This window comes from Pleuronectes platessa, chromosome 21 (assembly GCF_947347685.1).
Source record: "Pleuronectes platessa chromosome 21, fPlePla1.1, whole genome shotgun sequence".
Taxonomy (NCBI): domain Eukaryota; kingdom Metazoa; phylum Chordata; class Actinopteri; order Pleuronectiformes; family Pleuronectidae; genus Pleuronectes; species Pleuronectes platessa.
In genome coordinates, this window is record NC_070646.1 from 14,067,119 (window position 1) to 14,091,597 (window position 24,479).

Here is a 24,479-nt window from a genome sequence, read left to right on the forward strand (position 1 = left end):
TTTCAGCGGTCGGGAAAGGGTAGAGATCAGCGCAACATGGGCTGGGATCGAACGGGAAGAAATGTCTGACAGTTTCTCAAAAGTTAACGGAGGAGAAAAACAGTTTTTGGAATAATACTGCTTTTTTTTTACCAGCTCATGCCCCAGTGAGACTATTTAATTAACTGCCAGTACAGCAAGTACCATATGTCATTTCTTAACACATTTCCTATATCTACACTTCATATGGTTCATATGAGCATGAAAGAAGCCATGGGTACTTGTACGTATCTGTGGACACATATGTAATGAATTCAGTGAATGTGAACTTAGAGTAGATTAATAAGAATAAATGTATGATTATGGGTTGAATTGCTCTTTTATACATTCAAGGCAGTTTTGTCTTCGTCCCAGTCTGTTCTAAGCGAGAGTGCACACAAACTGCTGGATGGATTACAATACATTTTGGTGGAAGGATGCAGCACTTGTCAGGAAAGTAACCAAATCAATGACATTTTGGTTAGGATCCAGAAACCTGGGGCAGATCCACTTCTTGGGGATTTTTTTTTCTTTTTCTTTAACATAGCGAGCACAGTGCCACAACGTAAGGTGACGTTTCTGGCAAGCAGGTGGTGATCAAAGCCGAGGTTACATCCTGAAGATGAGGAGAGAGGTTGATTGCCAGTGATGAGGCAGTGATGATGAGCTGAGTGGAGTGATTTGGTGGGAGTAGCAGTCCCAGCAGCATTATGCTCATTTTCAGCCCTACATATCTGTTCCGAGAATCAAATAGTAGAGTAGAAATGCAGTAGATTGGTCTTTTAAAAGAGTCCTGATTCACGTTCATCTCAACCAAGCCCGTCAGTCGAGCCTCGGACTGAAACAGGCCTCCTTAAAATCCCAGAGTGCTGCCTCATCCTCTTCCTGGTGTGGAGGTTATAAAAGCAGACTGTAAAATGAACAAGCAGACTAACAAATCACTGGAAATGGCAATCACTCAAATCCAATGGATTTACTCACACGATCTGAAACATTTGAGAAAAAATCTGGTCAAACATCCACAGCAGGAGAAGAATACAGAAGGATATCTCTGTCTGGTAAATATAATGGCCACGATCTACTCATTGTGTGACAGTGTTTGATTCAGTCAGTTACAATCTGTAACCCCGACAGGGGGGCCAAGGGTTTGGAAAGGGAAGCAGAGGCAGATGAAAACAACAGGTGTTGTCACGAAGCGCAGGGCTGTCATAACAGAGACTTGTTTATGATGGTGATTATAGGAACCAAAGCCTTCCGCTCTGCCACCTTTTCACTGAGGGAAATCCATTTTTTTCTCTTTTGCGACAGTTATGAGAAGAAAACAAGACGTGAAAAAACCAAAAGGGTTTAAGTGTGAGCCAATACCTAATATTGACATACAAGTCAGTCTGAAGAGGAGGTCAGGGACTGGTAGATTGGTCTGTGAAATGTCAGTCCATGGGTTGGACATGTACACAGGCTTGACCTGGTGGAGGTCACTGTGCACAATCACAGTAAAACAAATTGCCTGGAACACAAAACCCTCATAAAAACAGCTTTTAATTTCTGCTCGCTGTTCCACTGTGATCCCACGGTAATTGTGCTTATGTCCTGTCCATGGACTGTTTATGAAGATGGATAATGCATCTCCACTTCCTCCCACTATCCAGAAATGTCCATCCACTAACATGGAGACAGGGGGATGGTCTATGGTCTTGTATCTTAAAAACACACATAAGTATATATATCTCATAATTGGAGAAATTGTAGTGCCGTTGCTGAAGACAAATGCTTGGATTCCCTGCAATGAAGAATTGCGATCATTATGTTGAGCCCAAGTTTTGCATTCCACATGTCTGAAGCCTCCTCCACAGGGAATTACAACCATTTGTGATCTGAATTTATTAAAAAGGTTTAAATGAGGACAAATTTCAACCATCTATAATACGTGTTGTGATATCTAACTTGTGTATGAATAAGAGAATAAAGGGAATCTCTATACAAAAACACTGTCCAGGCTGCTGTGGCCGCTGCATTTATTATCCATGCTTCAATGCCTTGCTTTTTCCACCTCACTGACAGCCAGACAGGCAGGCAAAATATGAGGGTTAATGCACCATGCCCCTCCAAAACATACCCAAACACTTCAAAGTGTTCATAACGTGAAATTTAATGTCAACCTGTAACTGATTAATGAAGATTAAGACCGGCTGAGCAGTGAGTCGCAGCAGCAGGTCAACTAATCACCACTTTTTTGTGCCCAGTGTTTGACAAAAACCAAATGTTCCATAAAAAATAATCAGTGCCTATAAGCCTAAATGAGCAGTGATGAATTATATTCTGCATTCTAAGACATTCCATTTCTTATTCTGGACATGTGTCCCTGCATGCAGAAATACAAGATGATAACTTTGGACAACAGTTATTTTTTTAGGGGAATTCTCCAGTAAAAGGAGAAGATACAGCAAGATGATGTTAAAGATCTGATGTTTCCTTTGCAAAGCTGAGACTGCCAAGGTCCTGAGTTGTCAGTCGTTAGTACCACAGTTAAGAATAAACCGATGAGTCTTCTCGACTGGTTTCCAATGCCTCCGACGCTCGGTGCTGCCGAGGCTCTGTGTGGAATTATACATGAACTCTGTCCCAATTTATTACTCATCTTGAATCACTTTCAAACACATAAATGATGATGGTGAAAATTGGTTGTGTCTTCAACCATAATGGTAAAATTTTCGACAGGATGGCTCCCAATCCTGTCGCCAGAAAGCAGATTAGAAAAACAACAGAATATAAATTGACAGATCTAGATTGAGACTTGGTGTTGAAAAATGCTATTACTGCAGACCTGAAGTCATTATTTAAAGCTCTGAATCTCAAAACCCTTTGCCCACAGTGTCACTGAAAATCATGTGTTTTCTAAGGACAAACTAAGATCTACGGATATTAAAAATAATACTGTTGAGTCTTTAATTACACAAAGATGTTGAGTAGGAGTCTTTGCATTTCTAGCCAAGAACAACCATCTCATTTGTATAGCTGCGGCGTGATAATTTAATTAACTGTTGTTGTTTGTCTTAAGTATATTACAATGACGGGATCTAATATGATAGTATATTATTTCATGTTTCTGCATATGTTGATTTCTACAAACTTTCTTTTGTGTAAAAAGCAGTTCAACATTATTCCAGGCGGCATTGGCAGATGCTCTGTACCATCAAGTGTATTTAGAAGTATTAAACACATATTTAAACTTCTGTCATCTATCGCAGAGATTTGTTCCACGAAAAAGCCAACAAAGGCCTTTTCAGCTGCCATAGTTCCAGCCCTTGTGTATCATAACATAGTGTTCATGGCACCACGGTTTATTTTTTGATAAATATTTTATTTATTCTGTCTGGGCTGAAAGTTAGCCGGGAAGGAAAGCAAGTAATGGACACTCAAGTTAAGTACAACAAAGTAAAAAAGGAAATGATTAGTCTAATATCCAAAACAATTGAAATGTATCTGGTCCATAACAAAGTCCAAAAATTCCTTACACTCTTTTTGAGTTATATTTTACCTTTTGCTTAAAATCTGTTGTCTAGGAATGAAAACCTTTGGTGAGGAGTGGTGCCTGAGAAAACGAGCTTCACGACGAAAACATTTCTAAACGCAATATATCACTTCTCCGTCGTCACAACATCAAAACACAGAGAATAGCCCCCCTCCAGCAAAGCCCGTTCTCGGTCATGGCAGATGTGCCGACACTCTATTACGTCGTGATGATGACAGACACGGCCAATTTGGATGTAAATCTGCTGTTGGCGTCGCTCGCCAGGTGCTTCATTATGTTCGCAATGACTCTCATTCTCCGCTAAATGCGTTCTGTCTCGGTGCAGGGTGACGCGGGAAGAGATGAGGTGATTTTTCTCCATCATCCTGTTATGATATCTAGAGGAATCTGCACACGGGAGGGTGGTGGGGGGGGGGGGGGTTGATGTCGGCTGTAACTGCCCCATCACTTGATGCACGACATCAGTCATGTCCTTCGGGCGTCCGCTGGGTGCCGATCATGTTGAGAGCTCAAGGGCAAATTTTCCTGTTTGTTTTTTCTTTTCTTTATCATTCTTTTTCCTTCTACATCTTTATTTTCTCTTCCTCTATTTATACCTTGTTCTTATCAGAGGTCAATAAGAAGACCAGGAACCAAATGCTCTGGTTAAATGAGATTACCTCCTCCCAAAAGTCCCTGAGTGATGCCTGCTGACATTGCCGCTGACAGACACACAGATCAGGGCCACGAGGCAGGGGAGTTGTTGATGAAAGCCTTGTGCACACACGTGCGCACACACACACACACACACACACACACACACACAAACACACAGCACAACATTTTCTGTAAAAGAATAATTTGTATTCTTAGTCACAACACAGAGACCTCATTTGTATTCTCAAGAAGAGACACATTACAACGCCACAATTTGCGACTTTAGAACACAAAACTACACATCAACTGGATTTGAGGTGAGAACGGCCATCATATTGTGTATTTGTCCTCTATCATTCGTAGGTTTTCTACTTCAGTTGTCCCTGCACACTGTGCAGCTGTATATTCAGTTTAAAACTGAATTAACATGTAGTGTGTTACGTTTACACCATGGTCATTGAAAACACTTGTGTGTTGGGCAGGTGTCTACCTACATGATCATAAATCAGGTCAAACATAGAGCATCTTTACAACTGCTCTAAATCAGTGCTCGCTGTGATACAACCTATTAGGTTGCTCTACTAAATTACTCATTGAGCTACTCAAAGGATCGTGGCTTTTTGTTTTCCTTTTTGTTTTTTGTTTCCCAGATTCTGATAGAAGGTTACATTAGACTACAATATGGTGAAAAGCTCATTTATTAAGCTCCAAACCAAACCAACGATATCTCTTTGAGATGACACTGACCGCAGATGCAGAGAAATAGTGAAAAATGTTATCATTCAAGGAGACAGGTGTTGGCAACGTTAGCTCCTTTCTGACATGCACGGAACACTTGATAATCCAAAACCCGAGGGAGCTGTATGCGAGAAGAAAAATGTCCGGGTAAGAGGCTGAGCATATTCTCTGTAGTTTCTCCCAGATGGAAGAAAGAAGAAAAATCTGAAAGAATACCAATATCTCTGGATGAAAGAGAGGTGGCTCACGAAGACACAGGTAAAGATATTAAGAGACTTCTGGTGATAAGAGCCGACGTCGGTGTCTATGGGCTGTAAACAGAATCAGGTGATCGGAACAGTGGAATTAATTCATTACTTCCTGCCTCTACGTGCTGCACCACCCGTCACCTGACGGCTCCAAAGATTACTGAGTTGTTTTGACCGGCGAATCTCCTGCTGAGTTTCATGTGTGGAAGGAAAATTAAGAAAAAAGTCCAGACACAATTGTTTGGACATTCTACAGAGTTCATATCTGAAAACGGCTATTGTGGGATCACGGAAGTATGAAGTAGAACTGGATACTGTGTTTAAACATGGCACACCATTTATCCCTGTTACATGTATTAATTTGTGAATCGTTACATACTCCGAAAAGCTTCTGCCCTCCCCTCCAATCATGAGAGAGAACCTGGGGTAGCCTTCATTTGTCATAAAAACTCAAAGGGTGTTTAGTTTGTCCAGTCTGGGCTACAGTGAAAAGAACATGGCAGCCCCCGTAGAAAGGATCCGTATAAACGGGCCATTCTTGGATACAGACAACAATAATTTGTACATTGTACAATTTAGATGAAATACACTAGGATTATTTTATATTCAATTTCTGCCAATAGATCCCTTTTACCTAAATCTTACACACAGAGCCTTTAAAGTGATTATTTATGGTAAATCAGTTTTTTGGTCCTCCCTTTCATTTCAACCTCTCCGTTCTGCCTTTCCTTGAATTAATCCTTCTCAACATGTACTCAAACCTTCCCCTGCATGGCCAAGCCCACACATCCATGCATATAGCACACCATCACATATGACGCACATTCCCTCCTAGACACATTTTGCAACTAGTATATCTAACTATAAAAGGAGACTTCAAACTTGGCGGAAGTGTTTCTAAGCAGCAAAAGGAGGCACAGTGTGGTTTCTTGGATGAGCTGTTCTCCAGACTGCTTCAAATGTCACATTTATACATATTACTTGACATGAAGAAACAGGCAGAACTACGTGGGGTGTGCAGCATCCGCAATTTACAGTGTGCACGCGCCATGGTTTTTACTCGTTAATTACTTATTTTACCCTTTGACAATCTGTGACGTTTTTTTACTTTAACATTTTCTTTCAACGTTCTGACCTCTGCACTGTAAAAAAAATTGGATAAAACAATGACATTTACGATCTAGAAGAACCAGGCTCTGGACCCAGGGCAACGTGGAAGCAGTATTTACAACATACATGGAAAATGTAATAAAGATCATCCACCATACACGAGGCAGACAACACTGGTCAAACCGTGTCCAGTTTAATAACCATTGCTCTGCGTTCTCATCCCAGTTTTTTTAATATGATGCATGTGTGCCCCCATTTCCTCCTTCCCAGGACAAAAAAAGGTCAAAGACAAATAACAACTCCATTTCTCCATGCTATCTTCTCATATCAGGGGTACCGGTCGGCCTTTGTTGAAGACAATGCTGGTGACTCTCCGGTGGGTTCCCGGTGATCCGCTGTCTGCTTCACAATAGCATCATCAGCCTTTTTGTTATGAAGGGGCACAGAGAGACTGCAGCTTTTAGATAGCTTGTGTGATTCAAACTATTCCTGTCCATGACTGTGTGTAGAAGCGTCCACAAAGAGTTTTTTTAGCATTTACGCTTTTTCTAGCCTTCACAATTATGGTAAATCTCATTTCTAATGCATGGCTAACATCTTCTTATGTCTTCATAGAAACTAACTCGAGTTGCAATTATTCCTATTATGCTGGAGTGGCCAAGAGGGCTCACTGAACTGCATTATAAGAAAACAAGCAAATGCAACATGCGTCTGTCATGACAAATGAAAGACTCGATGATGAAGCTATTCATTCCTCAGGAGCTTTTCAATGGACTTTGAGGGCAGCAGGCTAAAGAGACTTGATTTACCCCTTCAAGAAAAACATGATATCAAACCACATCACTCCAATCTTCTGAGGATTCTCTCAAACAAAGTACATACTCTGCATATACATATAGTGTTTCAGTAAAAAGGCAAAACACTACAAACATCCACTACCATTTCTGGCTACCATACTCACACACATGTACAAATTCTGCTCTTTAACAAAACCTTTAAAAATGAGAAAGCTTTTGCTAGAGAGCTAGTGGCTTGACCATGGAGTCATTGCAGTCTCCTGCACATAGCTGGTAATAGAATTTAAAGGGCTTCTCACAAAATAGTCATTGCCTTGGACGGTCCTACACTTTATGTGTCTGCGTTGCCTTCTCTGGTGCATCATCCCGACTTTAACGTCAAAATTTGAACCTCTAATGTCATCTTGTGCTTTAATGTCCTCGGCACTTTGAATACCGAGCTCTGGTTCAGTTTTCTCATAAGTTCACGGAGAGAAAGGGACATTCAAATGAAAGACTACTCCCATGGATGGTAGCATAGTTGTAAGTGGAGGAGGTCAAATCCCAGTAGTCCTTTTAATAACATTTTAGGCTGTTTCTGGGACTAGGTAGAGCTGAGAACTGTGAGAGTTAATCTCATTTGTTGTTTATCAGGTCTGGATCTCTAGATCTAATTCAAATATTTGAAGTTTTCCAGCAGTGGGTTGCAGGTCGCACTAATACAACATATCAGATTAGCATAATTATCCTCTCAGATAATCAAGCTGGTAAGCGACGATGGCACTCAGAAGAGCGCATACTAAGGCCCAGCAGTCCCCTTAAATTCAATCAAGCCACACCAAATTACACCCACTTGTATATATCAGCCCTCTTAATATGCCTGATGTTCCCACATCACAGTGTTAAAGAAAGGGTAATTATTTCATCAATTGCCCTTTTGTCCGGATGTGTACCAACATTTAATGGGGTCTTTCTTGGCCCATTTCCCATTAAGTTTCAAGAAAAGCAGTTCGGTGATTTTTAATTACTCGAACAGGCCAACAAAAGTGAAAACATAACCTACCCATGCTAAGGTTATCAAAATAGTTCTCACTTAAATTACTCTGATAATTGTGTTCATGATGATGATCATGATAGCAGCAAAAATGAACAACACCCTGGACACGAAGTATCAGACAAACAGCCGGTGATCCTGTTGTCTGGCACATGAAACAAACTGGAAAGCAGTTCTGAAGGCAGCAAGTAGAGAGGAGAGCTGGTATCAGCAGCAGCCGAGTCGAGCATGTGGGTTTTTATGGGGTTGTAATATGAAGTGTTGTCATCACTGAGCGTACGCAGCTACAGTGAGGCCCAGAGGGGAAAACAAGAATCAGTCATGTGCTGCACTGCGATCCTCAGCCTAGCCATCTTACTAAATCCAATAGATTTGATTAGTTGAAAAAAGCAAAGATGACTATTAGAAATTAAACTAATAATCTTTTTAACTAGCAACTAATTAATTAATGGGAGAGTGGGGCTGCATGATATTAGGAAAACATGTGATATTCGTTAAGGTTGTTGAATGTTGCGATGACGATATGACTTGCGATAGATAAACAAATGGAAAAGTACACAGTGTTTAAGTCTTTTTGCTTCGGGTTCGCATTGTTTCCATTCCAAGAACATCTTTTTATTAAAAACATTCCACACAGTGTACACAGCTCCACAGCCCGAGAGAGAGGCCGCCCGACCACAGCACCACCAAGTCCGGGGCAGACACCTGGCAAACATGCACAGTTCCTCTAAGTCTGCTCACAGTGATCATTTGGAGTCTTTTCCTACATATTTGGAACGTAAAAAAGTCACGCTTTACAGTTTTTTTTACAGCTCTGTCAGTAATTTACTGCTCCTCTCTTTGTCTCTACCATTCACGCTCTCCACTGCCAATCGAATCGAGCCAAACCGTTTCCACAGTACAATTTTGTCAGGAGGTGGAGGCGGCAGGAAATTCGACGGAGGCAGCTTGTAATTCTCTATCCAGGAGAAACCCTGGACAGTCAATGATATATCTTTAATTTATTATCAAGGGCAGCAGGACTCCATCTGATTGGCCAAATATATTGACATGCAGAGCGTGAATGCATGGGACATGTAACACCCATAATCACTTTTCAAGCTGTCTTTTGCGACCAACGTATATGATGGTCAATTTTAAATATATTGAACAGCTTTAATGGAGAGGGCAGCTAAGACCACAGAACATGGACATAGTTTGTTAGTGTGGAAGCCAGTATGCTGGTGAGTGACCTTAATGAGTCTCTGTGCACCCCCTGATCGTAGCCCTAAGCTCGGATAAACACATCAAGTCCCAGAGGTCATTAGCCAGCACCCCAGACAGACTAATGTGTGTTTAACATTTAACTTGTCTGGCTATTCTCTCAGCTATAGATTTGCTGTGACTCTGCATGTGTAACACTGACTGATTTCTATAGCAGGGGATCTTTTATCCCTCTTATAAGACAAATTTAAGCCAGAATATTCAGTTTTACAACGGCGTATTAGGGCCATGTCGAAGAAAACTAAATTCATTTCGAGAATAAAGTTGTAATTTGATGAGAAAAGAGTGAGAATGTTTTGAGAAAAGGCGTAATCTTATCAACATGAAGTCTCAATTTATTAAAAGGAAACTCATAGTCTGACAAGAATAGTCAGAATTGAGAAAAAAAGAGAACAAATAACAATTCTAAATGTCAAAATACTATTCTCATAATATTGTGACATTTTTCTCTGGATTTTATGACCACAAAATTCCTAAAATCTCCATTTCTTTCTCTTCGAGAGGCTCTAATACTGCACTGTAATGTTTCCTGTAATAATAATTGATGATACCCACTTGTGTGAGCACACAAATTAGTGTTACTTCTCCGTCGTTTGTTTTTAATTTGAACGGAACTCAATAATGCTGAAATGATGTAATATGAAATAGCTCACTGGAAGTTCCCTTAAGAGTGCGATGTTCTCAAATAACACTTGTTTCCATAAATAAACAGCATTACGCTAACACTTTTATTGGGAGAGGGTAGGAGCAGATGGATTGAAGTGCTGAAGAGCAAAGGGAGCCAAAGTAATGTGATTAAATGTAATTGGGAAAGCAGTGGGAATGTTGGATATATTTTATTATTGTACATTCAGTTGGGTTTGGCATTGAATAAATATGATTGCAGTTTTTCGACAGCCACAGAATTATAAATCGTGTAACTGTAAAACACTCCTGAGCATTACATAGTGCGGTTTTTACCAAACCCTCAGTACCATGACATGCTTTAGATAGTCTAGAGTAGACAGTGTCGTACAATATCAGCAATTCATCTCCTACATGCTTCAGCAGTGGTTTTGTAAAAAGAAAACCTTAAATCCAGCATGTAAATAAAGGTTTCCAGGTAAAAACATTATTTGCAAAAAAAATATACTTTTCTTAAATTTGCATTTTCCTATTATCTTAAGATCAAAATATCTGGGATCCTTTAACTCAAGTGACGTGCTGGTAGAGGAAACATACAGACACCCCGACAGAGGGTCAACAGACAACTCTGAAAGGCTGTGAGCTGAAGGCTGGTCAATTTTAAAGTGTCGTCATCGCCTTCATCTGGGATTCATCTTGACATTAAACAGCTTTATCTTCGAGTGCAATAACGAGAGCAAGTCAAGAACAGAGACAATGGTGACACCTATTGGACCAGATTGAGCACTACATTCAAAACGTTGGCAATTGAGTGCAAAAAAATAAAATAATGCTACCACGATTAAGGTATTGTCATGCACGCTGTTAATAAATAAATTTCATCATGTGGATAAACATGACATGTTAGGTAATCTAACTAATATAGTTAAAATACAAATCCAGGCCAGTTGATACAAGAATAACAACAAACAAAAACAAATTACAGGTGTTAGATGTCCTGTGAAGTCAACATGAAATTGTGACTTAAGCAGGGATCACTGAACTGGAGAGACATGTCAGCAAAACACAATAATATAAATCTGATTACACAACAAATACCGTAATCAACAAGATGCCAGTCTGTTACTTCATGCTATTTCAACAACTACTCACTCTACTATACAGCCATGTAGATATCTGTGGTATGAATCAGGGTTGTAAAGGCATATTAATCTCTTCACTCTTCATTGATATTAGAAGTAAAGTATTCAGTGCAGGATTCATTAAGGTCAGGAGAGAATAAATAACACTTGTTAAATACATAAGTCTGTAACTACTCTGCTACAATGTGAATATCCTTCTTAAAAATATTCTATAAATAAATTGATATATTCTATACAATATCATGCTGATGAAGGAAAACAGTAGAATCATGACTTTAAGGGATTACACTTGATCTGATCTGTTAACAGAGAGAGTGCTACTCAGTACTTAAGAAAACACAAGAACACAACATGCAGAAATGTGGTGCAAGTAGCACACATGACATGGGTGTGTTAGCTGGGTCACACTTCCTGTGAAATGTTTCACTTATTTAAGATATTAAAATTAGTCACTCCTAAAACGTAAATAAAATAAGCTAAAATTTAAGTGTGAAAGTTCTCTGTAGCTGGGCTCATCACTGCGTTGTGTAGACTAGAAAACACTCCTTATCGTGGTGTGTGCCACTTGCACAATTTCTGTATTTGGTTGTGTATTGGCAGTTTTTTTTTTTTGTGTGTGTGTTAGGCGCTTATTCGTTTATTTGGTTGTTTCGAGTGTATTACCTGCATGTTTGTTTTGTTGTGTGTTAGCCACATGTTTGTATATTTGGTTGTGTTGTGTGTTAGTCTCATATTTGTATATTTGGTTGTGTTGTGTGTTAGCCACATGTTTGTATATCTGGTTATGTTGTGTGTTAGTCTCATACTTGTGTATTTGGTTGTGTTGTGTTAGCCACATATGTGTATATCTGGTTGTGTTGTGTGTAAGCCACATGTTTGTATATTTGGTTGTGTTGTGTGTTAGCCACATGTTTGTATATTTGATTGTGTTGTGTGTAAGCCACGTGTTTGTATATTTGGTTGTGTTGTGTGTTAGCCACATGTTTGTATATTTGGTTGTGTTGTGTGTAAGCCACATTTGTATATTTGGTTGTGTTGTGTGTTAGCCACATGCTTGTATATTTGGTTGTGTATTAGACGCATTTGTGTATTTTCAATAGGACGTAGCTAATGACACCAAACCCATCAAGTGCATCAACTGGCCACAATAGGCCCTTTCTGATTCATTTCCAATTCTACCGGAACATTCAAATTGATGTCTCCATTTTTATGTTCGGGCTCAGGATCTTGCATGATGTCAGAGAAGGAGCAGGCTGCACCCAGCTTGTACTGAGTCTCAACGGGCTTCTCCACCTGCCTCTCTGACCTCTCTTTCTTCGACTTGTTCCTTCTCTGAAAATCCGCACTGATCTCCGCCATCGTCTTGCCTTTCGTCTCTGGTAAGGTGAGCCCCAGAAACACAGAGGACCCCAAGCACACGACCAGGAAAGGCAGGAAGCAGTAGTTCCCCAGGTATTTGACGATGAAGGGGAACAGCATTCCCACCAAGAACAGACTGATCCACATGAATGAGCCGGCGACCATGTACGCTGCCGGGCGAGCTGCCTGGTCAAAGATCTCGGCTGGCAGGATCCCTGTCACCCCTGCAGGGCCCAGGCCAAAGCTGAGGATGTAGGCAAACACGCACATCATGCTGAGGTAGGACATCCCCGCCACTCCACGGCTCTGGAGGATGAGAGCGACGGTGAAGACTACAGACCAGAAGGACATGAGACTGTACCCACCAACAAGAAGGTACCTGCGACCCACGCGTTCAATCAGAAGGTTGCTCAGTATAGAAGCAGATAGCTCAGATGCGCCGGTGCCGATGGTGATATACTGGATCTTCTCCGGAGGGATCCCTGCTGCTAGAAAGATGTAGTAAGCATAGAAGTAGATTGAGTCATTTCCACAGAGCATCATGGCACTACTGGCGAACATGACTGTTCGGAGCTGGGGTCGCAGGTCAGGATCCTTAAACAGGGCCCAGGGCGATTTGGCAACTGCGGATCCAGTCTTAGAAGATGTTGATTGTTGCTGCTGCTGCTCCTGCTCCTCAAGCAGCTCCTCGATCTCCAGGACCGGAGGCTCCCCGCCACGGAGTCTCCCAAGAGCCTGGAGGCACGCTTCTCGGTCTCCCCGGTCGATCAGTAGGTATCTGGGGCTTTCCGGAAACCAGGGTAGGGTCAGCAGCTGGATCAACCCCGGCAAAGCGTTACTAGCAAGCAAGTAGGGCCAAAGTGGCTGAGAGCCCAGCAGCTCAGTGAGTCCCACCACCTGACCCAAGAAGATCCCAAATGCGGTGAAAACAGCCGAGGAAAACGCCACAGCGCCCCTGAGGTGTTTCGGGGCGCTCTCCCCGAAATACATAGGCTGGATGTTCATGCTCACACCCGAGTTCAGCCCCACCAGGAATCGGGCGATGATGATCATCTCAAAGGACTTTGCCGCCCTGCATGTCAGCACGAGCACGGTGCCGGCAAACAGGAAGACGTTGTTCAGGAGCAGAGACTTCTTCCTTCCAAAGTGGACAGCCATGGGCCCTGCGAGCAGAGCGCCTACCAAACCGCCCATAGAGAAGAAGGACACGATCAGGGTCCACACCAGGGTCACTTGAGGCATGTCCAGGCCTTTGCCCCAACGCTCCACGTAGGTCTCATTGATGAAGCTCTGGATGTAGCTCGTGGGAGAGTTGATGATGGAGATGTTGTAGCCATACTGGAAGGTGCCTCCAATGGCCGCAGAGCACACAGTCAATGCGAGGATCTTGGTGCTTCCTGAAGGTGGGCTGGTTTCCTCCGGCTCAGAGTCACCTGAGGAGTTCATCTTCACGCCGGGCAGCTTTCCCTGAACATACACCAACCTGATGCCTCCTCTGTCCGGATCCTTCAGCCCCTCGGTCCCTTATAAGGACGGCAGTTAACTTGTGATGGCTAACGGTTAAAATGTAACTACACTCCAGGATATACCGCATGTCACTCTGAGCGTTCCCTCTGTGGTTGTGTTAATATGTCATTTCTTTCCTGTCGCCGGTTTGGTTTGAATGAAGCAATGTGAGCCCTCGGTGTGTCCCGTCAGGCACATTCACAACACACAACTCCGCAAGGTCTGGCCAACACGGCCAATCCAAATGAATGGAAAAGGTCTATAACTAACACTGTGGAGCTGAAGTTTCACTCAACAGTCATTATGGAACTTATAAGTAGAGATATTAGAGATACATAAATGGGGAAATGAAAAGAAAACACCCTGACAGACTTTATAGAGGGAATAGACATCCCTCTCTCTCATCTACCGCTGCCCGCCTACGTTCAGATATTTGATTGGTGTAAAGCAAGCTGACGCGTTACATCATCTGTGTGCGACTAACAGTGTTGCGAGCAGGCTGTAAAATGTAAGTAAACACGTCATTTATATTAGTATTTATTTCTTGTTCTCGTGTTTGAAGGGTAAATAAAATCATGGAAAGGTCAAAGTGAAAAAATATAGTTAAACACAGAGTTTGGCCTTCAACAACGTAAACCTGGCGTGCAACAGAACACAGCTTAGCGAAGTTAGCTCGCTGGCTAATGCTAACATGGAGTGTTAAGGCGAATACCAATCATGACGTCTATTGTATATTCTGATGTGATGCGCAGCTGAATATAGCGTGTACACATTACGTGCGTGTAGATCAACAACTTAATAAACGTATACACATGTTAAGTCTAGATAGATTAAGTGATTATTTTATTTCCAGTGAAACGTGATTTATTCTCGTCATCCTAAATCTAATTCTGAGGTTTTAATCCCTGCTTTGAATGATTCAGATGTATCTCCAAATAAGATTGTTTTTTATCGTTTTTGTAATTATTTAGAGAAGTCTGTATATGTGTACAGACCATGTTATTACTATTGTTTTTATGACATGTTCAGCTCTTAGATTAGTCTTCTTACTCCCATTCCTTGTAATCACACCCGTGTTGTATGATTAAAAACAAATGATTTGTGCAAACATGTCTTTTTAATCAAATTGCAGATATATTTGCATTATTGGCTCTGTAAATGGAGAGTAACCTTTTTATGCTTTTACTGTTTGCAAACACCAGCCACTATAGGGCCTGGGTGATATTGTCAAAATATTATAGTAAGATACAACATTTTCAACAGTGATAATTGTCAAAATAAACGTCACATGTATTATCTATTTGTAGTTTGAAATAAAGATTTGGCTCCTGAGTGAAGGACGTGGTTTTGAACTCAAGACAAACACTTGATAAATATATTACCAATCTGACTTGGATCAATTATGTGTTCTAGCTCCTCACTTTGATTAAATAATGTATAAGCAATACACCGATAATTATTTGATTTGTTTACTGTGCTTGTTAAAGATAAGTGCGATCATTATTAGCTGGAGCAGTGGTTCAGAGGCAGGACGTGCTGTAAACAAACACACAGGATGTCTGTCCTTATTCAGATATTCTGTTGACTTTTTACTTCAGACTGGCCTAAGATACTGCAGAGGCTCTCACTCAGACATCTGCGTTCTTACATATAGCCCCTTTGCAGAATGATCAGAGGATCTCCAGAGTTTAGTGCGAGCAGCTATTTACGTATATTGTTTTGTTACCCAACCGTGCTCGTGATATAACTTCTTGTGTATTCTAAATTCTGAACAGCTCAGTTTCAGCAATCGCCTCAAAGCTTGACTCATTTGTTTTCTTCTCCTTCAATAGGGCGCCGTCTCCAACCAAGAGGAAGGAGGATGACAAGAGTAATCCGCGCGGTAAGGAGAAGTCAGTAGCCACCAAAGAAGGGGCTGACAAAAACCGCGGCCGTGAGAAGAACCGTACACGGCGCGGTGCTTCCAGTGGGAGCAGCAGGTCAGAGGCCTGTTTACCAAATAAGTGTTTTTAGTTTTTCTTTATCTGAGCTGATTTGTGTTTGGCAAAGGAGCTGATTTGTCTTTCCTTCTTTCTTCCCATCGTGAAACCTGCTGTTTATGTTAAGCTCCGGCAGCAGCTCAGGTTCCAGCTCCGGCTCCTCCAGCGGCTCCAGCTCCTCGGGCTCGTCCAGCTCCCGCTCTTCATCCTCCTCCTCATCCTCCTCGCCAAGCCCCAGCCGCCAGCGCCACAACAACAGACGGCGCTCACGCTCTAAGTATGAAATGAGTCATGACGAAACAGTTTGATGATCTCTTAATTTTTTGTTTATTTCGTCTGAGGTTTTACATCCTTACATTTTAGTTTCCACTCCATGAGGAAAATGGAGGAGGAAAATAAAGCTCAATAAAAAATGAGCTGCCCCTTTTCTCGGTGCAACATTAAACTGTTACATACAGGATTGCATTAACACATTAATACTTTCAACTTTGAATCCTAAGAGCATTTGATAGCAAATATTTTTGTCCTTTTAGAATAATTGAAATGAGCCCATTTTTCATCTCTGGTAAATTAATTGTAAACATCACTATAGGTCAAAATCTGCTAAGAAGGACGACAGGGACAGACGCCGTAGAAGTCCCACGCCCAAACCCACCAAGGTTTTCCTGGGCCGGCTGACAAGAAACATCATCAAGGTAAATACCATCATATCAAGCTACTGACACGTGGGACTCTGCTGTTAATTGGGAGGCTGCTGCTGCTGTAAAGTGCCAGTGCTTGACTGAATAAGTTCAGTCTGCAGTAAAGTCTATATTTTTGTGATTGATACAGGAATTTGTGTCATGAGGGGAAAAAGGCAACACATGTAAATGTTGGCAACAAACCACAAATAAATTTCATTTCTTATTTTTAGGTTACGCTAGAATCAAAGGAAATGTGGAAGATGCATTGAACAGTTTTCACTGTTGTTAGTAGATTGTTGATGGTGCAGATTTTGAGCACTGTCTTGAATTTAATCAAATATTAATTTTTCTGAAGAGTGTTTTAGTTTGGTGTTAAATATTTCCTCTTGGCAAAGATTCCTGTTATAAGATGTTATAAGAGTCCAACACTCGCTTCACTGGTTTTGAGGGGAAAGCGCAGTAAATAAAACATTAAACACAGAAAGGTGTGAGACATCCAGTGCACAACACAATATAGCGCATGGTAGAGTTTTTAAAACCCTTTGCGCTGTAAATTGTTCAGATGCGGCTCTCCTCTAGTAATGTAGTTTCACCTTTTTTTTCTTCTCACAAAGCAGATGTTTGAAGCTGTTCAAGTCAAGAAAAATCAAAATACTGGCAAACAGTGATTCCTCTATTTGGACCTAGATTCCTCCATATAGACTAGATCTACCTTCATCTGCTTGCATTCATATTATTAGCAGTCGAGGTTGGTGCAACAGGGAGAGGCAGGAAGCAACATTTTAATTCTCCTATTTCTTTCCCTTTGTCTAGTCTTTTACATTTTTTGTGACCGGCACTTGTTAAAAACATTATCAACACACACACTTGCTCGCGGTCAATCCTGCGGAGGAACTCCCGCTGTGTTCTCACATCTACTCATTTGGATATTCTGCAGACTTTTTACCAGGGGACTGGCCGGCGAACTGGAGGCTCTCACTTGGACAATTGCATTCACACACACACCTACTGCGGAGAATGTCCGTAGGGTCTCTGGAGCTCAATGCTGGTTTGAAGGCAGCTTAAATGTAGTTGGTGGGGCAAATGTCCAAATGTCCTATTCTCTGTTGTTGAAGGAACACATCCAGGAGATCTTCTCCACCTATGGAAAGATCAAGATGATTGACATGCCCGTGAACCGCACCCACCCTCACCTGTATAAAGGCTACGCCTACGTGGAGTTTGAGATGCCTGACGATGCGGAGAAGGCCCTGAAACACATGGATGGAGGTAAGAGGATGCAGGGGCACATGTTGACAAAGTGGAGCTGACGCCAGTGTGGCTCTCGTGTATACTAATGTCTAGAAAACTAAGTCCATTTGATGATTTCCCCTGTTTTTTATTTCCTCTAGGTCAGATTGACGGTCAGGAGATCACAGTCTCCGCCGTGCTGACTCCCACAGTGCGCCCGCCCCCTCGCAGGATGTCCCCACCCCGCAGGATGCCTCCCCCGCCCCCAATGTGGCGCCGCACCCCCCCTCGGATGAGGCGAAGGTGAGCAGCATGCGGCGAGTCCCTGCGGCTCGATTCGGGAACCGGTTCTTGTTTTACCACAGCTGAAACATTTCCAAACTCCCATCTCACTCTCTCGCTCTTCTAGGTCTCGGTCTCCACGGCGACGCTCTCCCGTCCGGCGCAGGTCTCGATCCCCCGGCCGCCGGCGTCACCGCTCCCGTTCCAGCTCTAACTCCTCGCGCTAATGATCGGCCAACCCCCACCTCCCCCCGCCTGGATCTCTTCATCTACCGTCTATCAGTGTGTCCAAGTAAATATGAGAGGCAAAGATTCTTACGGTTAACTGTTATAAACAATGAATGATGAGTGTGGACTTTAAAAATCTATAATGTCTCACTTGGTGGATTGTTTTCAAACTGTTTTGAAACACTGGAACATGTTCTGTGTTAAATGTGAAGAAACAAACTCTAAACGACGAAAGACTTCTTTGAGGAGTTCTGAAGCTAAATGGTCTTTTACCTAATCCACGATTGGTGGTGGAGAAGAACGGAGATATCAATTTATAATGATAAACATAAAGTCCTGTATTTAGAATTGTTAGATTTACTGAACACATTTCGTAAAGAACTACCTTCCATGGTTTGTATAGATGGTGAATGTGGTTTTTCATTGGAGAATATGAAGTACTTCGCAATTTTCAGGAGTTAAAAATGTGATTAAAATGTTTTATTAAATTTACTTATGGATTCCAACATACACTAATACCAATATTACATTGGCAATGAATTAATATTGTTGATATCGGTATAGCTCTACTTTGAGGTAGGGTCACATAATCTTTTTCTGAAACAACTGAAATCTTCTTCACGTCCTATTAGCCAGAAATACATTTGATTTTCTGTACTGGTGGCACTTACCACTCAGTGTTTTTTTCTAGAACATGCAAAAAGAAAAGGGACAAGTGACGGATCAGACACATGATTAAACGATACTGTTTTAATGTCAACTGTTCAGCCCCTATTAACCCCTCCACTAGGGGTCACTAAACTGTGATTCCAATACAATTCAATCTGAATTAAACTGCCTCTAGACATTGACTAATATTTTTCCATGGGTGATACAGTGTCGATACAAAGTGGTTGGACGTTAACATCCTAAAACTCTGTGACACGGTGAATTCTGGATCCAGGATTTTAGTTTTCTGTAGAGAGTTGTGTTCAATCGGTGTGTGAGCTGAAGCAATCTTCATGACATAGTGTGTGTGTGTGTCTCATTTTGTATTTCCTGTTTAATGTGCAGTTTAACTTGACAATAAAAAGGTCATGGTTGGAACTTTAACAACTCAAGTTATTTTTTTTTTATACATCAGCCATTTTAAAAAGTCACACTGTGTTCACACACACGTTGGTTTTGGGAGGAGCTTTGAGCAACGAGTCACAGAATCAGTTTGTCTCTGAGATGAACAATGAGAGGTGTTGATTAATATTGGAAAAGTCAGATTTACAGTTTAGTCCTTAGTGATCAGTGTTCAAGATCAGTCACTGGGATGTTTGCAGAGACGCAGCCTCACATTGAACCAAACCACATTCATCTTTGAACAGATCTTTACACTGTGCTTTTATCTACCAAGTCCAGAAAACTGTTTGTGGCTCACACATCTCGAGAATCATTCATCTTATCGGCCTCACACTTGGCATATGTAGTGTTAAGGGCCCAAGCAAGTGCAGTGTCGAATTTGGTGTGACTTAAAAATGCAGTGGTGGCTGGGACTCAAACACAAGGGATTCTCCAGGTCGCAGCTTTGTGCAGCAGCGGTAATGCAGCTTTATGGTTCTGTGGACTGAGTCCAGGAGCCAGTCTTTACTTGGCTCAGTTGCCGCAGGTCACTTTTACTGTTTCAGAAAGCAGCATCACAACAGACCAAAGAAACAGCCCATTCCAGACAGGCCGGATTAGAACAGGCACTGCACAGATTCACAAATAGTAACGTACAATAATAGGAAAATAGTTTCTTAGATTTTGGTCTAAACCTCTAAAATTAAGCTTTTGGCAGAGAGCAACAGGCGCGTGGCCCTTTTAGGACAATAACAACCATTGTGTTGCTGTAATCTACTGCTAATCATAGAATTTAAGTGTTTTTTTCACAAAGTAGTAGTTGTTTGACCAACATTATCAGCTGTTCTTGGGGGCCTCCTCTTAGCGTGGGGCCCACGGCATTTGCCTACATTAGCCCCCCTGTTGGTGCACCCCTGGCTAGTCCGTGAAATGAGACATATAGCAAATAAGCTCATACAGTGTTGAGGCTACTCAAAGTCAGAGGGTAATGGCAAAAAGATATTGATTTATTACAAGAGGGAAATTAACAAACACAGCCAACTTTAACAAATGGGGCTGATGGGCCGGCCTAAATGAACAAAAGAAGGAAAAGCCCACAGATCAACCCTAGAAGGGTCGTAGGTTCTGAGCCTCTTAACTAACAACAGAACTGAACTAAACAGAAATAAAGCCTCAAAATCTGGACTACAAGCCCCATCAGGAAAAACCACACAACATGCTGGGCAGGCTGCTGCAGCAACAGAGAGAGACACACATCCTGCTCCTGCTGTAATAGTTTCCTCCTCATCAGCCAAACCCAGTTCACCTGAGGAGACGATAAAAAACTGGACACCATGAGTACAAAGGTAATGTGGCCACTCAGCCAGCAGGGGGCAGAGGATGTAACGAAGGCCCAATCTGAATTCAATACTGCAGCACAACAAAGGTGATGGGAGCATTACACCCAAAATGTATTCCCTCCTGCATTCTTAAAGAACAGTTAGCTAAACTGTTCAATTACAACACAAGCAGTATAACAAGAGTAAAGTTGTATTAAGACGACAATTAAGTTGTAATTGAGAATTAAGATGTGAGGAGAGTAAATGAAAAACTACGTCATTTTTAGGAATAAGAAGTGAAGAGAACCTCGAAGAAGCTCCCCAGAGTTTCATTATTCTGGATCTAACATCTTGAACGTAACTCAATGTGAAAATATAAAACCCTGCACGCAGATGATTACGATTGTTTTCTCAAAATATTAGAATTAATTTTCTCCAAAATTTGCCTAAGAATTGAATTTTCTGCTGAGATCATATCATCTATTTCCTATGTTTTAATATATAACTATATAGATATATTAACTATGCCTTTGTTGGACTCAACTAAAAAACTAAAGTTATCGCTTATATACTGGTTCAGAGTTTTTATTGTGCACCTCCATATAAATTCACTTCCAGCAATTGACCAGCAGATGTCGCCAGATCAATTGTATCGAATGTTTCAAACATCTTCATCACAAGGTTACCACTGCTGGTTAATCAACACACACAGTTCAGTTTAAATACAAAGGATTTATTGACATGTTATAACAACACCTCTATATATTACATATTGTTTATTTACACAAGTATTTGATAAAAACTCAAACCAAGGTCATCAAATGAACAGCGCCCTCTTATGGTCATTCTCAGCTTCACACTCACAGCAGTCTTTAATAAGCTCTCGTCTGCGTGTCATCATCTGGTCCCCAACAAACGCTGGACGTGTTGAGGTCAGAGAAACAGCGTCGTCATGAATCCGCAGCTGGGATTTCAGCAGGTCAGGGTTTTGAGTCTGCGTCCGCTGGGCTCGGAGGAGCATCCTCCAGCAGGTCCTTGAATCCCAGTCTCTCCAGAGGCTCCTTGGCCATCAGCTGACTGGAAAACACACAACAAGAAGGAGAAGATTCAGCTCACATGTTTCCAAGCATGGTTGCAGTGGTTTTATCTTTACAAAACGTTCTGGGTGACGTGGACCAGCACCACCACCACCCTCATGTCTGAAAACAGCTCGAGCCACAACATGCAAGGACTGTGTGAAAAAATGCCGGCTGTATTTCCAGGGAGCGTTCTTACTTTTCCATGCGGCACTGCAGGTAGTCTTTGGACTGCAGGCGACACCGGGAGTTGTCGAAGCTGCTGTCTCGCAGACATTTCATAAACTTGTCCTTGAAGTCTTTACACTCTCCTGAAATAAAAACAAATAGCCAAAAATCAATGTTAGATAGCTTTTGTCATGTTACTGATATAAATATTAACTTATGTGTTTGTTACTGCAGGGATGCTGTATTTTTAAGATTCCCTGTGACGAAATACTTTAATGTGATGTACTGTTGGTATTGTCTCTAGTTGTTTGACCACATTTTATATGATGGTGTGATAAGTTGATAAATATTTCTTTCTTTTAAAGCTAATGAGGAAAATCTGAATGTGGGATATTAGATCAAGTTAGGACACAGTATGTCCCACACTTGTCAGATTTGACTTCGGTAACATTAAGGCATTCGAAATCCGTCACAAACAGGACTGTGATAAGTTTATATACGTCACATTTTAGGAGACAGTGGGTCGAAATAATAATATAACAATAATAAACGTTATTTCTATATAGCATCTTTCAAAACACAGTTTCAAGGTATTTTAAAGCAAAAAATATGAGTATAAACATGATATAATATAACTGAATTTGATTAAACTAGTTTGTAAGATCAGAACAAGGAGAAAGCCCACCTATCAAATGTGTCTTTAACAGAGATTAAAAAGAGGAGTTTGGCCGACAGATCCCCTCAGGGTGATGGTGAGCACTGACAGAAAAGGCCCGGTCCCCTCTGGTCCTCAGCCGGGTGGTGGATTGTGGTTCTATTGATCTAGTATTCTGTATAGGTGTGCTTTCTCCTTGTATTCTGTGTTTTTAGCTGTGCTATGTGTTTTTTTCCTATGTACTGCTGCCTGTCTTGGCTTTATCCTTCCTGGACAAACAAAGGTTGAATAAGAAATAAAACATATTAAGTGGCTCAAGATGTTTTTGCCAATCCAGCACTTTTTGTGCTTAGATCAGAGTCAGTAGGTTAGAAGAGAAGTACAGTTTGTGTGTGTGTGTGTGTGTGTGTGTGTGTGTGTGTGTGTGTGTGTGTGTGTGTGTGTGTGTGTGTGTGTTGTGTGTTGTGTGTCTCTACTCACCTAAATGATCCAGGGGGAAGGAGCCTTTATCCGGAGCTCGAGGTTTAAAAGCCTTGGAGCTAAAGTTCATAGCCGTGGACATGTTTGTTTACCTGATTCCTGGTCACCGTCTCGGACAGAACTGAGCCTGCTGTCGCCTGAATGTGACGTACTAGCTCAAGACAGACATTAGTAGTAGAGCGGATCTCATCGATGATAAAAAAAAAAGATGAATACCCTCTGGCTTCTACACTGGAATTTTAATCGGAAACCACATTAGGATCATTATCAGAATCATAATTGAATATTTAGGGATGTAGCATTGAGAAAATACAATGAGTCATGGACCTCTCAGGGCTTCGTTTTATCTATATATTATTCATTAATAAAATCATAAGAAACGCTTGAGTTAAACAAGATAAGTAATATCGAGTTGATAGATAATTAAACTAATTATCAAACATGAATTGCAACATAAATAGAGAACTGCCAAATTAAATTAAAAATTAACATAATTTAATATATTATAGTAATACAACTACTCCTGTTATTCAAATTTCATGGAATGGGAGGGTGGTGGTGATGCTGGATCATGGATCTGGGAATGTGATGGAGGATAGTTATCATGAACCTAGCTAGGATTGTGATGGGGGAATACTAATAATGACAATAATATATAATAATAATATATAGCATTATTTAAATCTGATTTGGATAATAATTAGAATAGTGACGACTAAATTGAGTTTGAGTTCTTGTCTTGTTGTCGGTGAGTTAAGTCCGTTTAATACCGCTAGATGTCACCCTTTCATATCAGATTTAACAGAGGGGGAGACACGCGAGACAGACAGGGAGGAGGTGATGGGAACATATAGACTTTATTATTATGCAGGCAGCGAGACTGGGTAATAGAGACATCACACACACACACACACACACACACACACACACACACACAGAGAGAGAGAGAGGGAGGGAGAGGGAGAGAGAGAGAAGGACAGAGAGAGAGAGAGAGAGAGAGAGAGAGGGAGGGAGAGGGAGAGAGAGAGAAGGACAGAGAGAGAGAGAGAGAGAGAGAGAGAGAGAGAGAGAGAGAGAGAGAGAGAGAGAGAGAGAGAGAGAGAGAGAGAGAGAGAGAGAGACTCTCTCATTTCTCCAGTTCAGGTTGTCGGCGGCAGGTGGTCGGACCAGTGTGTGTCTCAGTGTGTGTGTGTGTCTGTGTGTGTGTGGATGTTCAGCGGATGTTCTTGCGCAGGCTCCTTCCCTGCACCGCGGTGGTGAGGCTGCTGCTCGGGTAGACTCGGG

At 41.5% G+C, this 24,479-nt stretch overlaps 3 protein-coding genes across 3 annotated transcripts; 1 reads left to right on the top strand and 2 right to left on the bottom strand.

Moving 5' to 3' along the window:
* Positions 1-10,195: 10,195 nt before the first annotated feature.
* Positions 10,196-14,145, bottom strand: LOC128426939 (solute carrier family 2, facilitated glucose transporter member 11). The gene has a single exon (XM_053414004.1). The coding sequence runs from the start codon at positions 13,944-13,946 to the stop codon at positions 12,276-12,278; it is 1,671 nt and encodes a 556-aa protein (XP_053269979.1). The 5' UTR covers positions 13,947-14,145; the 3' UTR covers positions 10,196-12,275.
* Positions 14,146-14,437: 292 nt separating this feature from the next.
* LOC128426941 (RNA-binding protein with serine-rich domain 1) lies at positions 14,438-19,503 on the top strand. The gene is made up of 7 exons (XM_053414005.1): positions 14,438-14,514; positions 15,839-15,985; positions 16,113-16,262; positions 16,578-16,680; positions 17,784-17,937; positions 18,060-18,201; positions 18,308-19,503. Coding segments are annotated over exons 1-7 (798 nt in total). The 5' UTR covers positions 14,438-14,512; the 3' UTR covers positions 18,408-19,503.
* Positions 19,504-21,528: 2,025 nt separating this feature from the next.
* LOC128426942 (cytochrome c oxidase assembly protein COX19) lies at positions 21,529-23,342 on the bottom strand. The gene is made up of 3 exons (XM_053414006.1): positions 23,196-23,342; positions 22,092-22,203; positions 21,529-21,893 (listed from the first exon to the last, which is right to left on the bottom strand). The coding sequence occupies exons 1-3, from the start codon at positions 23,275-23,277 to the stop codon at positions 21,797-21,799; spliced, it is 291 nt and encodes a 96-aa protein (XP_053269981.1). The 5' UTR covers positions 23,278-23,342; the 3' UTR covers positions 21,529-21,796.
* Positions 23,343-24,479: the final 1,137 nt, after the last annotated feature.

Excerpts from the sequence above, each read along its gene's own strand:
- LOC128426939 (XM_053414004.1), bottom strand. The coding sequence starts at position 13,946 with ATGAACTCCTCAGGTGACTCTGAGCCGGAGGAAACCAGCCCACCTTCA.
- LOC128426941 (XM_053414005.1), top strand. Across the intron at positions 15,986-16,112 it reads GCTTCCAGTGGGAGCAGCAG|CTCCGGCAGCAGCTCAGGTT; the intron begins GTCAGAGGCCTG and ends GTTTATGTTAAG. Across the intron at positions 17,938-18,059 it reads CCTGAAACACATGGATGGAG|GTCAGATTGACGGTCAGGAG; the intron begins GTAAGAGGATGC and ends TATTTCCTCTAG.
- LOC128426942 (XM_053414006.1), bottom strand. The coding sequence starts at position 23,277 with ATGTCCACGGCTATGAACTTTAGCTCCAAGGCTTTTAAACCTCGAGCT. Across the intron at positions 22,204-23,195 it reads CTTCCCCCTGGATCATTTAG|GAGAGTGTAAAGACTTCAAG; the intron begins GTGAGTAGAGAC and ends TTTTTATTTCAG. Across the intron at positions 21,894-22,091 it reads CTGCAGTGCCGCATGGAAAA|TCAGCTGATGGCCAAGGAGC; the intron begins GTAAGAACGCTC and ends TGTGTTTTCCAG.